This window comes from Emys orbicularis, chromosome 8 (genome assembly GCF_028017835.1).
Source record: "Emys orbicularis isolate rEmyOrb1 chromosome 8, rEmyOrb1.hap1, whole genome shotgun sequence".
NCBI classification, from domain to species: Eukaryota; Metazoa; Chordata; order Testudines; family Emydidae; genus Emys; species Emys orbicularis.
The window spans coordinates 113,177,982-113,197,198 of record NC_088690.1 but is presented as its reverse complement, the minus strand read 5'-3'; the positions used below and the strand labels follow the sequence as shown (position 1 = coordinate 113,197,198).

Genomic DNA, 19,217 nt, shown 5'->3' with positions numbered 1-19,217 from the left:
TGGTGTGCAAACAAAACTGAGACGCTGGGGCCACATCTTTTGTCTGGGCAGAGAAAGCAGCGGGGATGGATTATGTTGAGGTGTGCAAATGTCAGCGTTCCCTGCTGTTAAACACCATTGCTAGGGCTGCAGGTTTGTCATGGTGGTAACAATGTCACAGATACTGTGATTTTTCTGTTTGACGAGGGCTTTTCCTTGTGTCTGTGACTTTACTGAAGCAGGTTTCCCAAATGCTGGGTCGCTGACCTGGTGTGGAGCAGAGGGTGAGCCCCGGGGAGCGAGCAGTAGCTCCTGTCCCATGAGGCTGAACCTGGCTCCCTGCTATGGGAACTGCAACCTGGGGCATGGGTTGGCAGCGCTGCTCAAGTTTGGTCTGGCCGCCCTCTATGATGACCGAGGCAGCTGGGCCAAATCTGAGTAAGTGGCACTGCAAACTGACATTCAGGGCTGCAGTGCCACTCACTCAAATTTGGCCTGGCTGCTGCTCTGTTATCATGACCGAGGAATGGCTGGGCCAAACCTGAGAGGGACTGCAACCCCTGCACCACTGCAATGGCTGGAAGGGGAAGCCAAGCCCAGCCCTGGGGAACAGGAGCTGTTGCTGGAGGGTGAATGCAGGGTGAATTCAATTTCCAGACCCCCTCCCTGGGGCCCTCTCCTCCACACCAGGCCAGGAATAGGGTTGTGGTGCAGGGGCAGAGGGTGCTGTTGTGGGTGGTCAGTGTCCCCTCAGGAGCAGAGGGATGGGGTGGGGGGGCAGCGGCAGAGGGGAAGGATGCTGGCCTGTTGGGGACTCCCCCAGGAATCTGGACCCTGGGTGGGGCACAATAAAAGACAATATGAAGTTGGTGGGTCACCATGCTAAAAAGTTTGGGAACCACTGTCATAAAGTGGATTGAACTTGAATACTTGAAAAAATGTGTATTTTATATAAAGAGCTACAGAGAGTTGACTTTTCCAGCCTGTGATGTCACACACCATTTCCCCAGACCCCTTTGGTTCTTACTAAATTTCCCAGGGCTGCTCTGTGATTTTTTGATTTAAAAAACACCACGAGAGATCTGCAGCCCTAATCACTGCCTCCTTTGCTAGTGCGTTTCTCCTTGTGCAGATGCCACCGTCACTGCAGACATTTTTAACCTGACAGGAGTTTGCAGGGAGGAGCTCAGGAGCGAAGTAGGGGTGCACTGACAGCCCACTGAAGTACAGGACAGAGATACATGGAGCAAACCATGTTTATTAAGCACACAAAAGTGGAAGCTCAGCAGCAATAACAAACTAGATCAGAACCACACTACTACACACCAGGCACTTCTGCGGACGATAGGGGGACGAATGCATGTCCCAGGGAGCCTGAGTCGCTCTGTCCAGCTCGTTGGCAGGGATAGAATGCCATGGGAACGCACAGGAAGGAACAGACCAGTATGGCACAGACCAAAATGAGTTGCCACCATCCTGTACTGCAGCACTATACGAGGCGGTGGTATGTACAGGGCAGATGCAGGGGCCTGTTAATGGGATAATGGCACTAATTGGCTGTGTCTTTGAATGTGCTTTCTCAGGCATTCATTCCCTCTGGAATGCTTGCTCCTGCCTCCTCCTTTCTCTGCCATGAGGGACGTATTACGTCAGAGTCCTCTTCTCCCCACTTGGCTTCTTCTGCCTGGAAGCTGCACATACGAGCAGAGTCCCCTTTGCACATCCCCCTGCAGCTCCAGGGACAGATCCTTTTGTTCTCCATTTCCCCCAAGGACTGGTGAAGCATTTAGCCCCCTGATGTTCTCAGATGCCTGATCCCTCTCCTGCTCAGTGACGCAGCAGTGGTCCCTGTAACGAAGAAGAAGAAGAGGGTTAATAGGTTTACTGACGCTGGAAACCCTTGGAATACCAAGGAATGCAATAGTTCTGGTTCCTGCTCACTTTGGGATTCCAGTGCCACTCACAGGACCTATCTGAGCAAGCGAGGGCAAGGACTTGGGTTATTCTCCTGGATAACACATGAGGACATGCTCAAGGAGCTGGAGAGGCACCAGGCATTTCCCTGAGGGATCTGGAAATTACTTCTGATCTGATTAGTCATCTAGCTGGGCAAAGATTACCAGAGACTGCTCTGAAATCTGGGGGGAAATTCTCTCTGCTGGACTGCTGCCCCATGTTTGCAGAGGAGCACTGCGGGCTTTAGATAGGGCCATCATTCCAAACCTGTTGCTCATGGCTGACCTCGAGCAGTTTGCTATCAATAATGCTTATGCCTGCATTTCAGGCTTTCAGTGGAAAGCAGAATGAAATAGGTGTGCAGCTAGACAAGAGCAGATAAATAGTGCACTGCTTTGGTGTGGGGCCAACAGAGACAATGTAGCCTGTGTGTGGGGCCATGCTGCCCCAGGTGTGGTTTACTGCAGTAGAATGCTCCTGCCAGGACATCTTGTGTATTTCAGGGTTTGACCGAAAAACCCATCCTGCTTGGCTGCCCTTTTGAGTCCAGGCACATGCATGGCTAAGCCAGTCACTGTACACTGAGGGCCTGGGACTTCTGCTCTGGCTTGGAACAATGCTCCACGCAGCCAAATGTAGAAGGGGTGGCTGAACCTGCTGGAGCGGACCCAGCTGGGCAGGGGGTGGAGTAGGAAGTCGCCATGTGCACAGTGGGAGGGAGACTTCTGCTCTCATGAGTTTGCAACTGAACATTTCTCATAAGAACCAGACACATTGCCACCGCCCTCCCCCCGCCCCGAGTCTGCCAAACCAGCCCTGGTCAGTGAAAATAAAGAACAGCCACGTACCTCGTACAAAGGGCAGGCCTCTCTTCCTGAACCTTCTGCCGCTGTCTCTGCGGCCTACGATTCACTGAAGAGTCCTGGGGAGCCTGAGCCATACCCTGGACTTGCCCACGCCAGCGCTGTCACCCCGCCCTGCCTGGCGCTGTCCAACAGTGCGTCAGGTTTCACAGGTGGGCGAGTGCAGAAAATACAGTCTTGCACGAAAGGGGCAGGTTTCCTCTGCCCCAGAGCAGCTGTTATTCTTCCACACTTTGCTGTACTGGACCTTCAGGTACGTCCGTCTCCCCACACTGTGCACCCGAGTGAGGGCTACCCTGCTGGCAAGCCATCTGGACACCCACTCACAGTCCAGGGCACTCTGAATGACAGAGTTCAGCTGTGACGGGATCTCCTTGTCACCCTAGATACTCGCAAGTGTCCAGACATCTCTTGGAGGCCAGATGGCACCATGGCTGCTAGGAGACCTGCTCTGGAACTGGCGTGCTACAACACACAGCAATCACAAGCAAGTGGAAGCTGGCAGGAAACAGCGCACAATGAGCTGTACAGGGCCTCGGAAAACTTGTTCCCAGGCCAGCAGAAAGGCCACCGCTGCCATGACTGGGGCCCGGCGAGGAAGAGGTGGGAGGGCTACCTGCACACCTGTGCTTGCCAGCTCCACTAGCACTGCACAGGGGGGACCGCCATGGCAGGGGACAGCAAAGCGGTTAGCCTTGCTCGGGTGAACAGCTATGAACCACTGGGAGCCATTACAGCAACAGAGTGATAAGAAATGCCGACAACTGGCTCCTGACATACATCCTGAGAGCACTGGGTGCTGTTCACGTTGTGCCATTTGAAGTGGGAGGCCCAGAGGTGTCCCTCCTCTCCCAGGTCATGTCTTGGTGAGACCTGGCTCATTCCTAAAAGGCGAAATGTGGCTGTCAGAGATACTGTTATAAGCGGTCTCTGGCAGGGCGCTTTCAAAGAGGGAGTGACCCACTGGGGGCAGGGGAAACACCCCAACTCTAACCTCTGGATTGGGGGCAGAATTTTAACAAGGGGTTGCCAGAAAGCAACCAAGAGCCCTGACCTCGCAAATGGCTCTCAGGACCCTCTTCCACAACTCTGCAGCTAATGCTGGAGTGCAGAACGCAGATGAAAGGCGAATGCAACGTATGATAAGTTCGTACTGCTTATCAATAAGCAAGAAGGCAGCATTCCCAGATGCAGCAGCCAAGGCCTTTCATTTGAACGAAAAACCTTCCAAACTGGCAAAGCAAAACTACCGATGAAATTCTGCTCGGTCATTGCTTAGAACCGTCGCTCACGGTGAAATCAGCTGAGCAATAGCCCCAAAATTAAGCCCCAGCTTCAGTGGTCTTTAAAAAACAACTGCTAATTCGAAGTGACACATTCCGTTTAAACTCAGAGCAACGCTCTTCTCCCCCATCTAGCCAAGCAAATGCTGCCGAGCTTGTTTTTCAGACGACACTTTGAGGAAGGAGAGAGGAGGTTAAAGGGTTCCTTGATTAAGTTTGCAACACCTAGGAGGACTAGCAGTACCTCAGAACTGGGAGCTTCCCCCAGTGCATCTTCACTCCTCCCTTTCTTGTAATGCGCTGTGGCTGAGGAGCATCGCTGTCTCTTGCGCTTTCTCTGCTTCTCAGGGTGTCTGTCAGGAGCTGATGGGAGAGACACGTGTCAAGACAATGGAGAAATAACGGTTCTCCTGGCCATGAGCAGTGCAGTGAATCCTGCAGTTCAGGCTGGGAAGCTCCGAACTCGTCCCACTGCACGAACAGATAATGAGGCCAGGCCCAGTACAAGCCTGCAGGCAATGCCTTGGAATGCAATTCCCAAATGGCTGTACTGGTGACACCACCTGTTCCTGCAGCCCCTCACAGGGGTATGGACCTGGGAAATGGGGATTCAGATTGAGTTTTTCTGCTGCCATGCCAAAACCAAACAAAGCCATTCCTGCTCTCCCTGAGACCCCAGCGGGGAAGCACTGCGAGAGGTTTAGAGATTTTAAAGTTATTAATCCAAATGCTGATCAATTGTCCCTCTTCCCTAAGTGTTGCAACTCAAACTTCCTTGACTTTGGCTCAAAGGAGGGAAAAAGTGCAATACAACTGCACAATTCTCTGCTGGCAGACCGGCCCCCGCTGAGCCTGGTGCAGGGCTCCCTGTGGCACAAGGCCCCCACAACAGCCGCAAGAGACACACTCAGTAACACCCTCACTTTGGGCCAATGGCTAGGGGTGTGAATCCCACACTGGGCCTTGGCCTGCAGGGGCACTGAGCAGTAGAGACGCTGCCTTCCATGGAAGGGGTTTGTGTCCAGTGTCTCCACCGCCCACAGGAAAGGGAAGATGCACTGACATCTTTTGATAAATGAAAGCAATCAAATTGAGAGTCCAGGGCATTACTCCTTCGGTCGCTGCCCAGGCAGCGCGAGAGTGATTACTGAGCGCACAATATCCACCGTCCGTATTCAGTCACAGCAGTGTGTAACGTGCTGGCTTGGCACCTGCATGGTGACAGGTGCTAGAGAAAAAGCCAATCTGGTTCCACAGGCCACCGTCTTTAGGGGGGGCATGGAAATTCCCACTGCCTCCTCCCTTCCAGAATACAGGGCTTTCAAAACTGGCTTTCAGGAGAGACAGAAATCCCTAAATTTCGGTACCCAAAAAAAGATCATCATCAGTAACAACTTGGCAGGAGCCTCAGGAAAAAAACGGCACTTAGAAACCTCTATCTGAACAAACCGAAAGCACCCATCTAACCCCAGCCCCACCCAGGCCAGTGCTCTGGATACAGCGTGCCACTCACAGCTGTACCGTGCTCTCTTCACCAATTTCACATTGTACAGAGCTTACGGGGAGGGGGTGGGGGTGGGGGGGCACAACTTTGAACAAATCATTCAGTTCTCCTGAGAGGTAAATGCCCTCTGTAGACCCTGACTGGGCGCTACACACACACACGCTCTTCTGCCACAGGCACTAACGAACGTGGTTTGCCAAGAGCCCTGGCACACCCCACCCCAGGAATGGCACCAGGAACTCCTTGCTTCATTGCAGATGCCTCGTGTTTCCTACCTTCTCCGAGATCCAAAAACTGGGGTGTGGCATAAAATTCAGAAAGGTCACTCTCCAGAGGGCCAGCATCAAAACACTGGGAATAAACAAGATTGAAACAATTTACCAATGGCATTCAGATACGAGCAAGGAGATGTGTTTTCCTGAGCAACTCAAGCTGAACATTTTTATGAACTGCTGTTACAAGTAATATCTCAGATTCCAACGAACCGAAAGAGATCAGAGAAAACAGGACCCTGTCAACTTTCAATTTGTTTGCTGTGTGTCGGACGAATCTTTGCATATAGCAAGTCAACACTGGCTGGGCAGCGGGAGTGCTCTGGCTGCTGCTGATCATGCTGACCAGTGTCATCTCACTGGTTCCTTGTGCTCCCCGTCTGTTTGTTGAATCCACCTGTTGTCTCTCATCGTACACTTAGCCAGCGAGCTCACTGGGACAGAGCCTGTCTCTTTGCCATACATTCGTACAGGGCTTAGGACAACGGGGCACTGATCTCATGGTGCTGCCGCACCACTAACATTAACAATCCCATTGTCTGGGGGACTTCACGCGGCAACAAGGGAGAGAGAAACATCTTTCGAAACAGGAAAAGGCAATTATAAACCCACAAAAATTGGCAAGGGCTCTTGGGTAGGCACAAAACCTAAAATGCATGCACAATTCTGGTCTCCCGTGTGTAAGAAAGATGAATTCAAACTGGAACAGGTGCAGAGAGGGGCTACTAGAATGATCCTTATGAGAGGAGACTCACAGAGCTTGGCTTGTTTAGCCTAACCAAATGAAGGTCTAGGGGAGATCTGGTGCCTCTCTATACGTATATCAGAGGGATAAACACGAGGGAGGGAGAGGAGTTAGTTAAGTTAAGGGCCACTGCTGGCACAAGAACAAATGGATATAAACTGGCCATCAACAAGTTTAGGCTTGAAATTAGATAAAGGTTTTTAACCATCAGAGGAGAGAAGTTCTGGAACAGCCTTCCCAGGGGAGCAGTGGGGACAAAAAAAACTAACAGGCTTCCAGACTGAGCTTGCTATAGAAGGGGTGCTATGTTGGGGTTGCCTGTAAGGCCATATGGCTCATCCATGACCGCTATTAGTGAACATCTCCAAAGGCCGGAGTTGGGGCACTAGAAGAGGAAGGCTCTGAGTTACTACACACAATTCCTTCCTGAGTGTCAGGCTGGTGGTTCTAGCCCACTGATCACCATATTTCGGGTTGAGAAGGAATTTTGCACCAGGTCAGATTGGCAGAGACCATGGGAGGTTTTTCGCCTTCCTCTGCAGCATGGGGCATGGGTCACTCGCCGGTTTCGGTGGATTCTCTGTCACTTGAAGTCTTTAAATCATGATTTGAGGACGTCAGTAACTCAGCCACAGTTTAGGGGTTTATTACAGGAGTGGGTGGGGAGGTTCGGTGGTCTGCGATGTGCAGGAGGTCAGACTAGATGATCATGATGGTCCCTTCTGCCCTTAAAGTCTGAGTCTTTTTATCTCATTTTTTGAAATCATGTTGCCTGGTGAACATTAGAGACCAATGGGTGATTCTCCTTTAAACATCAGAATCCAATGCCATAGAGAGCAATTTGAATATTTCATACCATTGGAACCCCATCAATTTAAAGTACAGGTTTGAGGAGACCCAGCTAAGACACAGTCTGATGTTCACCAGCTCGCAGAGGAGGGTAATGAGAGAAATGTCATCCCCACTTCAGAGAAAGTTTGGTATATGAAAATGTTGGGGCAAGGACCTCAGGATCAAGATCAAGCAGCAACAGAATAGAATGCATGGAGACTCCCTGCTCTACAACCGGAAGTCTACTGTAGAGCACTTCCACCTGGGTGTCCTGCTGAGCTCCTGGAGTGTCCTTTGCCAATGCAAATTAAAGGAGAGGGATGTTTCACAGCAGAAACTATCCAGTCCCCATAAGAAGCAAAGTTGTTTCCCTCCTTATCTAACTTCAATTGTTTTATTCACCGTACTATGCAGACCAAAATCTGGCGACTCAGCACAGGGCTCATATGGCTAAACTTGGCCTGGTGCTGGCAGGTTTTTGTTAGTACTGTCGGGAAGCGATGCTAGTTGGGATGAATTTATAAGGAGATTTTGTATAACATGTTCTGAATCGATTTGCACTGAGCATTTCCCAAAAATCATGAGCTGTCACTGTAGCCGAGGACATACTGCTACCCCAAGAGCCTGAGATCCACATTATTACATCATAGTTCATATCTGCAGCCAGCTAGAGACACAATCTGGTGTCTGGTATTTAATTGCCAGCTAGCATTCAGGGTCCGCTGGAAGGAATGTACCTTCTTTGGAGGAGTCCACCCCTCCTTCTTTGGCATAAACACAGCATCCAAATCATTGGATTCCAAGAGCTTCTTAGTTGGCTTCCTCTGACGCTTCCTCTTCAAGTTCCCTGCAATAAAGTTCTAGTTAGGAAAAATACAGTTTCTTTAACTGGATTCAGACTAACAAAATCCATTATCAGATACCAACTGACATTTAAAACCTCATCTGCCTGCTACCCCTTGTGACTCAGACTTGAGGCTCTCTGAGGCAGTGACTATTAGGTATTTTACATGTGTGGAGCACCCAGCGTTACACACCTCAACCTGGCTGTGCTCTTTAGGTTTTACCACAATATTGATGTTTAAACAACATCATCAAACTCACAGAAAAATTGGAGCTGTCAGGTCAGACAGCACACGCCAGCAACGCAACTTAGAGAGAGCCAGGCAATCAACAGCTACATCATTCAACAGCCCACTGACCACCCCTCACCAGTCCCCTTCTCCACCTCGGCGAGTTCCCTTCCACCACCCACGTATCTCCACCTCCATCCGGAACACCAGCTGTCTGTACCGTTATGTGTTCACATATTACCATCAGGTTGGTATGGCTTCAAAAATTACATTTTATGTACTTCTATATTTGATTCTGTATTGGTGCATTTAGGTGAGTGAGGGTCCAGTTGCTGGTATAAGTGTTTGGGACAGTTTCTTCAGACCATAGCTACAGTGCTTCTGGTCTTGCAATCACGGGGACAGATCAAGTCTAACTCAAGCACCTGCTTCGTACAGATGCAGCAACTACACTATGATCCTGTTTATCCAAAATGTTTTGGGGACATCAAAAAACTTTCAGACTAACAGGAATATAACTGTTGCAAGCAGCATCCATGCAGAGATAAACATGATCAGAAAAAACAGTTACCGTCTCATAACTGTTGTTCTTCGAGAGGTGTTGTTCATGTCCATTCCAATCAGGTGTGTGCGCGCTGCGTGCATGCCAGCCGGAAGATTTTTCCCCTAGCAGCATCCATCGGGTCGGCCTGGGCACCCCCTGGAGTCGCACCTTCATGGTGTCCAATATAGAGCTCTGCCAACCCACCGCCCCCTCAGTTCCTTCTTGCCGGCTGCTCCGACAGAGGGGTAGGAGGGCGGGTATTGGAATGGACATGAACACCACATCTCGAAGAACAGTTACGAGAAGGTGAGTAACCGTTTTTTCTTCTTCGAGTGCTTGTTCATGTCAATTCCAATCAAGTGACTCACAAGCCTAAGTTCAGGAGGTGGGGTCGGAGTCTTCAACTGACTGGAGCACGGCTCATCTCTGGCCTGCTGGGTGATCGCATAGTGCGTGGCGAAAGGGTGTATGGAGGACCACGTCACTGCTCTGCAGATTTCCTGGGTGGGGACCTGTGCCAGGAATGCTGCTAAGGAGGCCTGAGCCCTGGTGGAGTGCACGGTGATCGAAGGAGCAGGCACCTTTGCCAAGTCGTAGCACTCCCAAATGCAGGACGTGATCCATGACGAGATACGCTGAGAGGAGACAGGACGACTTGTCATTCTGTCCGCCACCGCCACGAATAACTGGACGGACCTTCAGAACGGCTTCGTTCTCTCCATGTAGGAGGCTAGTGCTCTGTGGACATACGAGTGAAGCCTCTGCTCCCTGGCGCTGGAGTGCGGCTTAGGGTCGAATACAAGGAGGAAGATGTCCTGGTTGAGGTGAAACTGGGAGACAACCTTTGGGAGAAAAGCCGGGTGAGAACTGAGCTGAACCTTGTCCTTATGGAACACAGTGTAAGGGGGCTCTGATGTTAGGGCCTAGCTCAGACACCTCCTGGCTAAGGTTATCGCTACCAGAAACGCCACCTTGTATGAGAGAGAGAGCATGAAGCACGCCACCAAGGGCTCGAATGGCGATCCCATAAGCCTGGAAAGGACCAGATTGAGGTTCCAAGCCGGGATAGGCTGTCGGACCTGTGGGTATAGCCTGTCGAGACCTTTACGGAAACAGCTGACCAATGGGTTGGCAAAGACCGAGCAGCCCTCTGCACCTGGGTGGAAGGTGGAGATGGAGGCCAAGTGAACCCTTACTGACGACACTGACAGCCCTTGCTGCTTGAGAGGGAGAAGATAGTCCAGTGCAAGTGGCACTGAGGTGAGCGTTGGGGACGGGAGGTGCTGCTCTGACCAGATTGAAAATCTCTTCCACTTGGCAAGGTAGGTGGCTCTCGTGGAGGGTTTCCTGCTGCCAAGGAGAACTTGTCTGACTTGATCAGGGCAGGAGAGCTCCCCTGCGTTCAGCCATGGAGCTTCCACGCGGTGAAGTGGAGCGACTTGAGGTTCGGATGTTGGAGGCGGCCATGATCCTGCATTATTAGGTCCGGGAAGAGTGGCAGGGTGACCGGGGTTTCCACGGACATGTCCAGGAGTGATGTGTACCAGTGCTGGCGGGGCCACGCTGGAGCTATCAATATCACCAGAGCTCGGTCCCTGCGAATCTGGAGGAGCACCTTGTGAACAAGAGGGACGGGCGGGAACGTGTATAGGAGACGGCCTCCCAATGGGAAGAGGAACACATCTGCGATGGAGCCTGGGCTGTGACTCAGGAAGAAGCAGAATCGCTGACACCTCCTGCTGCGTCGCGTGGCGAACAGATCTATTTGGGGAAAGCCCCACTGATGGAAGATTGAGTTAACGACATCCGGGCGAAGGGACCACTCGTGGCCGTGGAACAACCTGCTGAGGCTGTCCGCCAGCTCATTCTGTATTCCAGGGAGGTACAATGATTGCAGGTGTATTGAGCGCTCTACACAGAAGTCCCACAGCATGAGGGCTTCCTGGCACAGGAGAGAGGAGTGTGCACCCCTGTTTGTTGATATAAAACATTGACATGGTGTTGTCTGTTCTGACTGATATACATCTCCCTGCTAGGTGGGCTCTGAAAGTCTGGCATGCCAGGCACGCCGCTCTCAGCTCCCTGACATTGATGTATAGAGCGAGAGCCGCCTGAGACCAGAGGCCTTGTGTCCTGAGCTCTCCCAGATGTGCCCCCAAGCCCAAAGTCTGACATGTCTGTCACTAGCAAGAGGGATGGCTAGGGGCTGGTGAAGGGGACCCCCCTGCACATACTACCTGCGGGTCGAGCCACCACAGGAGGGAGTCTAGTACCGGGCAAGGCAGGGTTACAATCCTGTCCAAACTGTCCTGGGCTGGCCGATACATTGACGCTAGCCATGACTGAAGAGGTCGAAGTCGAGTCTGGCATGCTGTACTACGTAGCTACACGCAGCCCTGTGTCCTAGAAGTTTCGGGCAATTATTTGCTGTGGTGATGGGGAACTGCCTGAGACCTCGAATGATGTCGCTGAGGACTCAAAATCTCACTTCCGGAAGGAACGCCCTGGCCTGTGTTGAGTCCAGCACCGCCCCTACAAACCCTATCCTCTGAACCAGGGACAGCTTTGATTTTCTCTTGTTCAGTAGGGGGCCCAGTTTGTCGAATGTCATTCTTATGAAGGCGACTTGCCTCTCTACCTGAGCCCTGGAGTGGCCCTTGATCAGCCAGTCATCGAGGTACCCGTCGCCTGCGCGCACTTGGTGAATACTCGGGGTGCCGCTGACAGGCCAAACGGGAGGACTGTGAACTGGTAATGGGTGGTGTTCACCACAAACCTGAGGTATTTTCTGTGGGACGGAGTTATCGCTATGTGAAAGTACGCGTCCTTCAAGTCAAGGGCGGCATACCAGTCTCCTTGATCCAGTGAGGAGATGATGGAGGCCAAAGAGACCATGTGGAATTTGAGTTTCTTCACAAACTTGTTGAGTTCTCGCAGATCTAGGACGGGCCTGAGCCCTCCTTTGGCTTTCGGTATTAGGAAGTACCAGGAATAGAAGCCCTCGCCCTTCTGCTCCTAAGGAACCTCTTCCACTGCCCCTAGCGAAAGGAGCGAGTGCATCTCCTGTGTAAGGAGTTGCTCATGAGAGGGCTCCCTGAAGAGGGACAGGGAAGGGGGGTGGAAGGGCAAGAGGGCATAGAATTGGATGGAGTATCCCCTCTCTACCGTGCAGAGCACCCAGCGGTCCGAGGACCATGCACGGTAGAAAGGAGATAGTCGGGACAAGAAGGTAAGGTGGGGTAGATCCAGTTCTCGATCTGGTAAGTCGTCCTCATGCGCGCCTTCAAAAGGCCTGTTTCTGGCCTGCAGAAGACTTGGTCTGGCCAGAGCTCTGGCCTGAGGATGGGTGCGGCCTCTTCCCGCCTCTCCTATTCCTCCTCCAGGAACTGTCCTGTCCGTTTTGCTGGTAAAACCGCGGACGTTGCGGCCTGAAATGCCTGCATGGTGTCGCCAAGATCTAGACCTCCTGCTGCTGGACCTATCCCAACGATAGGACTCTGAAAAAGATGACCACAGAGGAGTGGTACTGGCTGGTGCCGAAGAGCGGTGCCAAACCTCTGGGAACTGATGCCGTTTTCTGCCCTGTGGGTGGTCGGCGCTGGGGAGTGGCGTGCTGGAGATGGGGAGCAGCATGACATCATCGCCGGCTTGCCCCTAGAGGGATAGGCAGCCTGGCTGACACTGGTGCCTCGTCCTTCCTTGGGGAAGGCGGAGCCGTCAGGCAAACAAGGTCCTGCGCTGCCTTAAAAAAGTCTCCGGAGTGGAGGGGAGTTGAATGTCCCGTCCTTGACAATCCGGAGAACGGTAATAGGCCGGACTTGACTGGACTCCTTGCGGGGCAGGAGTTGACGAGCCCCTGGGAGCTGCCGGGCCCAAAGTAGGCTGGATGGGCTGAAGCCCCCCTGCCGTTGGCTCCTTAGGCTTAGGAGGGGGAGAGCGCCCTCTCTCCTGCCTCTTTTTCTTCTGGGGCACCGGGGATACAGATCAGCACCTACCAGAAGTCTAATGTTCAGTGCTGTGTCGGTGCCGGGAGCCCTTAGTCTCCTTTCTAGGAGCCGACTCGCGCGCTGTCGGCACTGGTTACTGCACACGGAGGAGAGACACTGCTAAAGGCGCTTGCAGAAGCAGGAGCGAGGAAAGTTCCAGCTAGCCGTCACTGGCGATAAGAAGGAACTGAGGGGATGGCCGGTTGGCAGGGCCCTATATTGGGCACCATGAAGGTGCGACTCCAGGGAGCGCCCAGGCCGACCCTACGGATGCTGCTAGGGGGAAAATCTTCCGGCTGTAGTGCATGTGGCATGCACACACTTGATTGGAATGGACACGAAACAAGCACTCGACGAAGAAGAGGGAGTTCTGAAAACCCAGGTTTGGATAAACACGTAGTATGCGGAGAGCACATCACGTTATGGACAATGCTAGGAAACGTGAAGTGAGCAGCTGATTCATTTGGCTACCAAGTTTATAATTTATGCTTGCTCGCTTACAGCCACATTACTGAGTTTAACAAAACAGAAATCAGAGAGCAGTTCCTCATCTTTCCAACACAGCTCTGAGTCAGAATTCCTGCTGCTAGATACAAAGCAGACTCACGCGTTTCAGAAGGGAGGCATGCTGCATATCGCTTACCTGATTTCAGGAAACGTTCCTCTGCCTCCAGAGAACAAGCAGAAACTTCAGACACATCAGGGGAAGATAACATCAGCTCCGGCAAGTCTGAATGTCCATCTATGAGTAGGTCAGTGGGCTCAGAGGAACGGGATACTGGCTCTTCTAACAGCAAATGTTCTGCTTCAAGGACTGGAGGAGCATCTTTGGTTGAAGAGGAAGATGGAGTTGACACCAGAGGGTTCTGCTCCAGCTGCACATTCCGGAGATCACTTCCACGACTGCATCGTGCTGGAAGCCTTTCCTCTCCCTTGAACTCAGACCTCTCCCGGGAACTCACCTAGCAGCAGCAACAGATACAGATGGAAGTGGGTTTAACCTGCCCCTTGCTATGCACAGCGAGAACACAAACAACATACTGCGGGGATACAAACCAGAGCCCGAGAGCAAAACCACAGAATGGGAGTTAGCAGCACAACGCTCTCACCTACCCTTTGCAATTGCTCCTGGCCCTTCTTTGATTTTTTCTTAGGTGCAAATATCTGATCATATTCTTCTGCATATTCCAGAAGCCGTTTGCTCGGCTTTCTAAGGCGTTTCTTTTCTGAATATGCTATGAAAAAAGAAAACAGCTTCAGGATGAAGTTCCTGAGAAGAGCAAAAGGCTGGCATGAACTCCCCATCTAGCCTGTCCGTAGAGGTTGCTCCAGCACTGTTTTCCGGAAGCACCGTGAAGAAAGGGCAGTGTAATCCAGAGGAGAAAAGTCCTTCACTTGATTCTCTTGGACAAATCGTTATCTTTAAGGCCTGTCTGCACTGTGACATAAGCCTTGTGGCACAGCTGCAGCTGGCTGGGTCAGCTGACTGTCACGCTGGGCTATAAAAATGCAGTGTAGACATTCAGGCTTGGGCTGGAGCCTGGGACCCTGCCCCTCCCAGGGCCTCAGAGCCCTGAGTCTACACTGCAATTTTATACCCCACAGCCCAAGCCCGAGTCGGCTGATCCTGGCCAACTGTGGGTCTTTCACTGCAGTGTAGATTCTAGTTCCTAACTTATTAACCCTTTCTTGGCACAGTGGGTGAGATTTTCAAAAGTGCCCAAGAGAGCCAGGCACCCTGAACTCTCACTGGCAGTCAGAGAGAGCTCACCAGCAGATCCTACACACTGCACGTTCCTCAGGGCACAGACCTGCCTTCCATAGTTTGCAAAGCATTGTAGTATTACAGAAAAATAAATGATAAAAACGCTTCCATTCATAGATTCCGAAGCAAGAAGGAACCATTGTGGTCATCTAGTGTGACCTCCTGCATAGCCCAGGCCAGAGACCTGCCCCACAATAACTGCTAGAGCAGTACTGTTAGAACAACATCCAGCCTTGATTTAAAAATTGCCAGTGATGGAGAATCCATCACAACTCTCAGTAAATTGTTCGTGGTTAGTCACCCTTCCTGTTAAAAAAACATATGCCTTATTTCCCATCTGAATTTGTCTAGCTTCAATTTCCAGCCACTGGATCATGTTAGAGCTCTCTCTGCTAGACTGAAGAGCAAATTATTAAATATTTGTTCCTCATGTAGATACTTCTAGACCGTAATCACGTCACCCCTTAACCTTCTCTTTGTTAAACTGAACAGATTGAACTCTTTGAGTCTGTCACTCTGAGGCAGGTTTTCTAACCCTTTCATCATTCTTGTGGATCTACTCTGAACCCTCCCCAATTTATCAACATTCTTACTGAACTGTGGACACCAGAACTGGGCACAGGATTCCAGCAGTGGCCGCACCAGTGCCAAATACGGAGGTAAAAAAAACTAATCCTGAGGGAATTCTGCGCCAAAAAAATAAATATTCTGCACACAATATTTTAAAATCTGCGTATTTTATTTGTCAAAATAACACAATATAATCACACCATTTTCAATTATTTGCTGACAAGTATTTTGAAATAAATTACCAAAAGAATTGAAAATGGTGTGATTATATTGTTGTGTTTCTGTGTTATTTTGACAATTAAAATATGCAGAACTTAGCAAAATTTAATTTTTCAGTGCAGAATTCCCTCAAGAGTACCACGGTTGTGTGTGGCACAATCTGGATGCAGACAGCTCGGTGGGGGGGTCTGGGTGCAGGGGGGAATCTGGATGCACGGGGGCGCAGCACGGGGTTCTGGGTGCAGGGGGAATGGGACTCTGTAGAGGAGTCCAGGTGAAGGTGGTTAGAGCTCAGTTGGGGGGGGGGGAACTGGGGTTCAGGGTGCAGCTGGTTGGGACTCATTAGGATGGGGTTCTGGGTGTGGGAGGCACCTGATGCACGGGGTGAGGCTCGGCAGGGTGGAGGTTTGGGGGGCTCGGTGGTGGAGTTCTGGGTGCAGGGGGATCCTGATGCAGAGGGGGCTCAGTGGGGAGGGGTTCCGGGTGCAACAAGGGGTCACTGTACAGGGAGCTGCTCCACATCCACCCAACCCCTATGCATCCAGACACCCCCCCGCTGAGTCACACACACCCCTACCCCCCTCCACCCCCCCGTGCAGCCAGACACACACACATACATCCTGCGGTGCAGAGCTTCCTGCAGCTAGGGGAAGTTTCTGGGGCTTGATCTGACCCAGCCCTGGCTGCTCCATGCAGGGAAGGGAGAGGGGGAACTCAGTCCCAGGTTGGGGGGGGAGGGGAGAGAGAGGAGGAGGATGGAGACGAACGTTCCTGGGTGGCCAGGGAATCCCCAGACCCCTCGCCCCTGATTGATTTACCTCTCCCGCCCTGAGCTACCAGGGAGAGGTGAGTGAGTACTAGTGCAGCTTCTCTTTGCTTCCCCACAGAAACCATTTTATCTGCAAGGAAGCAAAGGGAATCTGCGGGGTGGGGGACAGGCATTTTTCTGCTGCGCTGCAGGGGCGCAGAATTTTCCCAGAAGTAAATAACCTCCCTATTTCTACTTGAGATTACCCCGTTTATGCATCCAAGGATCACTTTAGCCCTTTTGACCGCAGCATCTCACTGGGAGCTCATGCTCAGCTGATTATCCATCACGACCCCCAAACATTTTTCAGTCGCTGTCTCCCAAGATAGAGTCCCTTATTGTGTAAGTATGGCCTACAGTCTTGGTTCCTAGATCTATCATTTACATTTAAGCATATTAAAATGCATAGTTTGCTTGGCCCCAGTTCACAAAGAGATCCCTGTCGCTCTGTATCAGCAACCCGTACTCTATTATTTTCCACGCTGCAATTAGTGTGTCATCTGCAAACTTTATCAGTCAAGATTTTTGTTTCTTCCTGGTCATTGATAAAAATTATCAATAGCGTAGGGCCAAGAACCATTCCCTGCTGGACCCCTCTAGGAAGACACCCACTTGATGGAGAATTCCCCGTTTACTATTACATTTTGAGACCTATTAGTCAGTTTTTCATCAGTTTAATGTGTGTCATGTGCATTTTATGTCATTCTAATTTTTAATCAAAATGTTGTGATACCAACTCAAACGCCTTACAGAAGTCTATTACATCAACACTACCACCTTTATCAACAAAACCTGTAATCTTATCAAAAAAAGATAGATCCTGTCAAACTAACTTGCTATTTTCCATAAACCCATGTTGATCTGCATTAATTACACTTCCCCTGTTAAATTCTTTACTAATGAGTCCCATACCAGCTACTCCATTGTCTTGCAGGTATGTGTGTCAGGGTTCCAGGCCTATAACTACCCCAGTCATTCCATTTAGTAGTTTTAAATATTGGCATATTAGTTTTGTGGAACTTCTCCAGTGCTCCAAGCCTTACTGACCATCGACACTGATTGTCCAGCGAGTTCCTCAGCCAGCTCTTTTAAACTCTTAGCTAAACCTCTGACAAGACTCCTAATAGCCTGTGCTGTATTGCCGTGCAACACACCTCAACCTTGTAAGCAGCAATGAATAGCTTTCTACGCAATAGGCTATTGGAGCAGGACGCCACAACACTTACTTCCCCCTTTGCTCTTTGAGACACGCCACCACTGGTTTTTGAGCAATGCTGTTCTACTGACTTTCCATCTTTCCTCGTTGAATCATTAAACAACCTTCTCAGGAGATTCCCGTTAGTCACGGAACGTTTAAAATCTGATCACTTCAGTCTCTCCAGAGCTCAGAATCTTAGGAACAAGCCAAAAATATCTTCCTCCTTCATGAGCTTTTTGTGCACCTCCATGTGTGCGTAGGAGGGGCTATTCTATTTATTTTTTAACTGAGGCACTTCATAACAAAGTGGGAACAGTGGGAGGCCGGGCAGAATCTCGGTGCCTTATTGAGGCTTCATGCTTACATAAGTACAAAAAAAATCTACCTGCGCCACAAGTGAAGCGACAAACCCTGTTTGCTTACAACAGCTCTCTCCAGCAGGCAGCAACGCACCATGTAGGGTGCTGTCAGGGTGAGGTGCAGGCCCCGGTGCATAGCTGGCCTGGAAGCCAAGCACGTTCTATGCCACCACCACCACCCCGCACACAGCATGTAGCACTGCACTATCAAATGGTTATTTAATATTTTAGCTCACAGGATTGATCTGTACGAAGAGACTCAATTGAACAGTCAGACCACCTCATTCGCCAGCCAGATTACTTTCTTAAAAATACCAGCCATTAGCAACTTCCAATCGTCCTCCCTTTTTGCTCATTTGGTGTAGCAATTACACTGGTACCAGAAATATGTCAAATATTCCATTTGAATTGAGAGGGCAAATAATACTGTAGCTGAGAACTTCCGCAGCTCAGGATACAGCCTGTAATTATAGTTATGCGGGAGCGCTACTATAGTTAAGGTTGCATCATGACATCTGTTTAAAGGTGGACCATTCTAAGTCCTCTGAAATCAACGTGCTTAGTCAGATTTCTTTGAAATTAGGTGTGCCTCAGGAGAGCGCAGGGTAGGATTAGTGACCCAAATTTGGAGTCATTTGAGCCAAGGGTTCCAGAGATTTAAGCCCCAGCAATAAAACAGCCATTAAAAAAAAACCCTGTCTAAGTGGCATGTCTTTGCCTAGAGATCGAACTACTGATGTGATGCAGGTCAGAACGGTCTCAGCGGAGTATTACCCAAGGTAGTGCATGGCACCCCCTGAATCTCTGGGGACCTAACTTGTGAAGTGTATTTAAGAAAATGGACATTTTTACACAGTCCATAACAGACACATAACTAGAGGGTTTCTACTCCTGCCATTTTATATGCTTTAAAGCTCAACTCTTGTAAGTGCTCTAAAATCCAAATGATTAATTGAAGTGCTTTGAAATTTGGGGTGCTTCACAGGGGTTTAGCACAGCATTAGTGATCCAAATTTGAGGTCATTGACTGAGAGATTCCCAAGTTACAGCCTCTCCCCCCAAAATAGTTCCCTTCTGCTGCCTTATAGTGTTAAACTGAGCAGTACAAATGACTGCATGAATCACAGGCCTCCTTGAGATTGATGGCTATGAACTCACCCTTCCACAGACATATCTAGGGGTAAATCAACCAGAAGCCGGCTCCAAAGACAAAAACATTTTGAAGTGAGTGGCTGCAATTTGAGAGTTGTGGGTAGCAATTT

General features: G+C 50.5%; 1 protein-coding gene across 1 annotated transcript in view; it reads right to left on the bottom strand.

Moving 5' to 3' along the window:
• Positions 1-19,217, bottom strand: part of NSD1 (nuclear receptor binding SET domain protein 1) — a 77,264-nt gene that overhangs the window by 27,045 nt on the left and 31,002 nt on the right. Inside the window, exons 4-8 of the mRNA XM_065409817.1 lie at positions 14,150-14,271; positions 13,680-13,998; positions 8,171-8,280; positions 5,861-5,936; positions 4,326-4,444 (exon numbers count right to left, since the gene is read on the bottom strand). Coding sequence (XP_065265889.1) covers positions 4,326-4,444; positions 5,861-5,936; positions 8,171-8,280; positions 13,680-13,998; positions 14,150-14,271 — 746 coding nt within the window. The remainder of the gene's footprint in view (positions 1-4,325; positions 4,445-5,860; positions 5,937-8,170; positions 8,281-13,679; positions 13,999-14,149; positions 14,272-19,217) is intronic.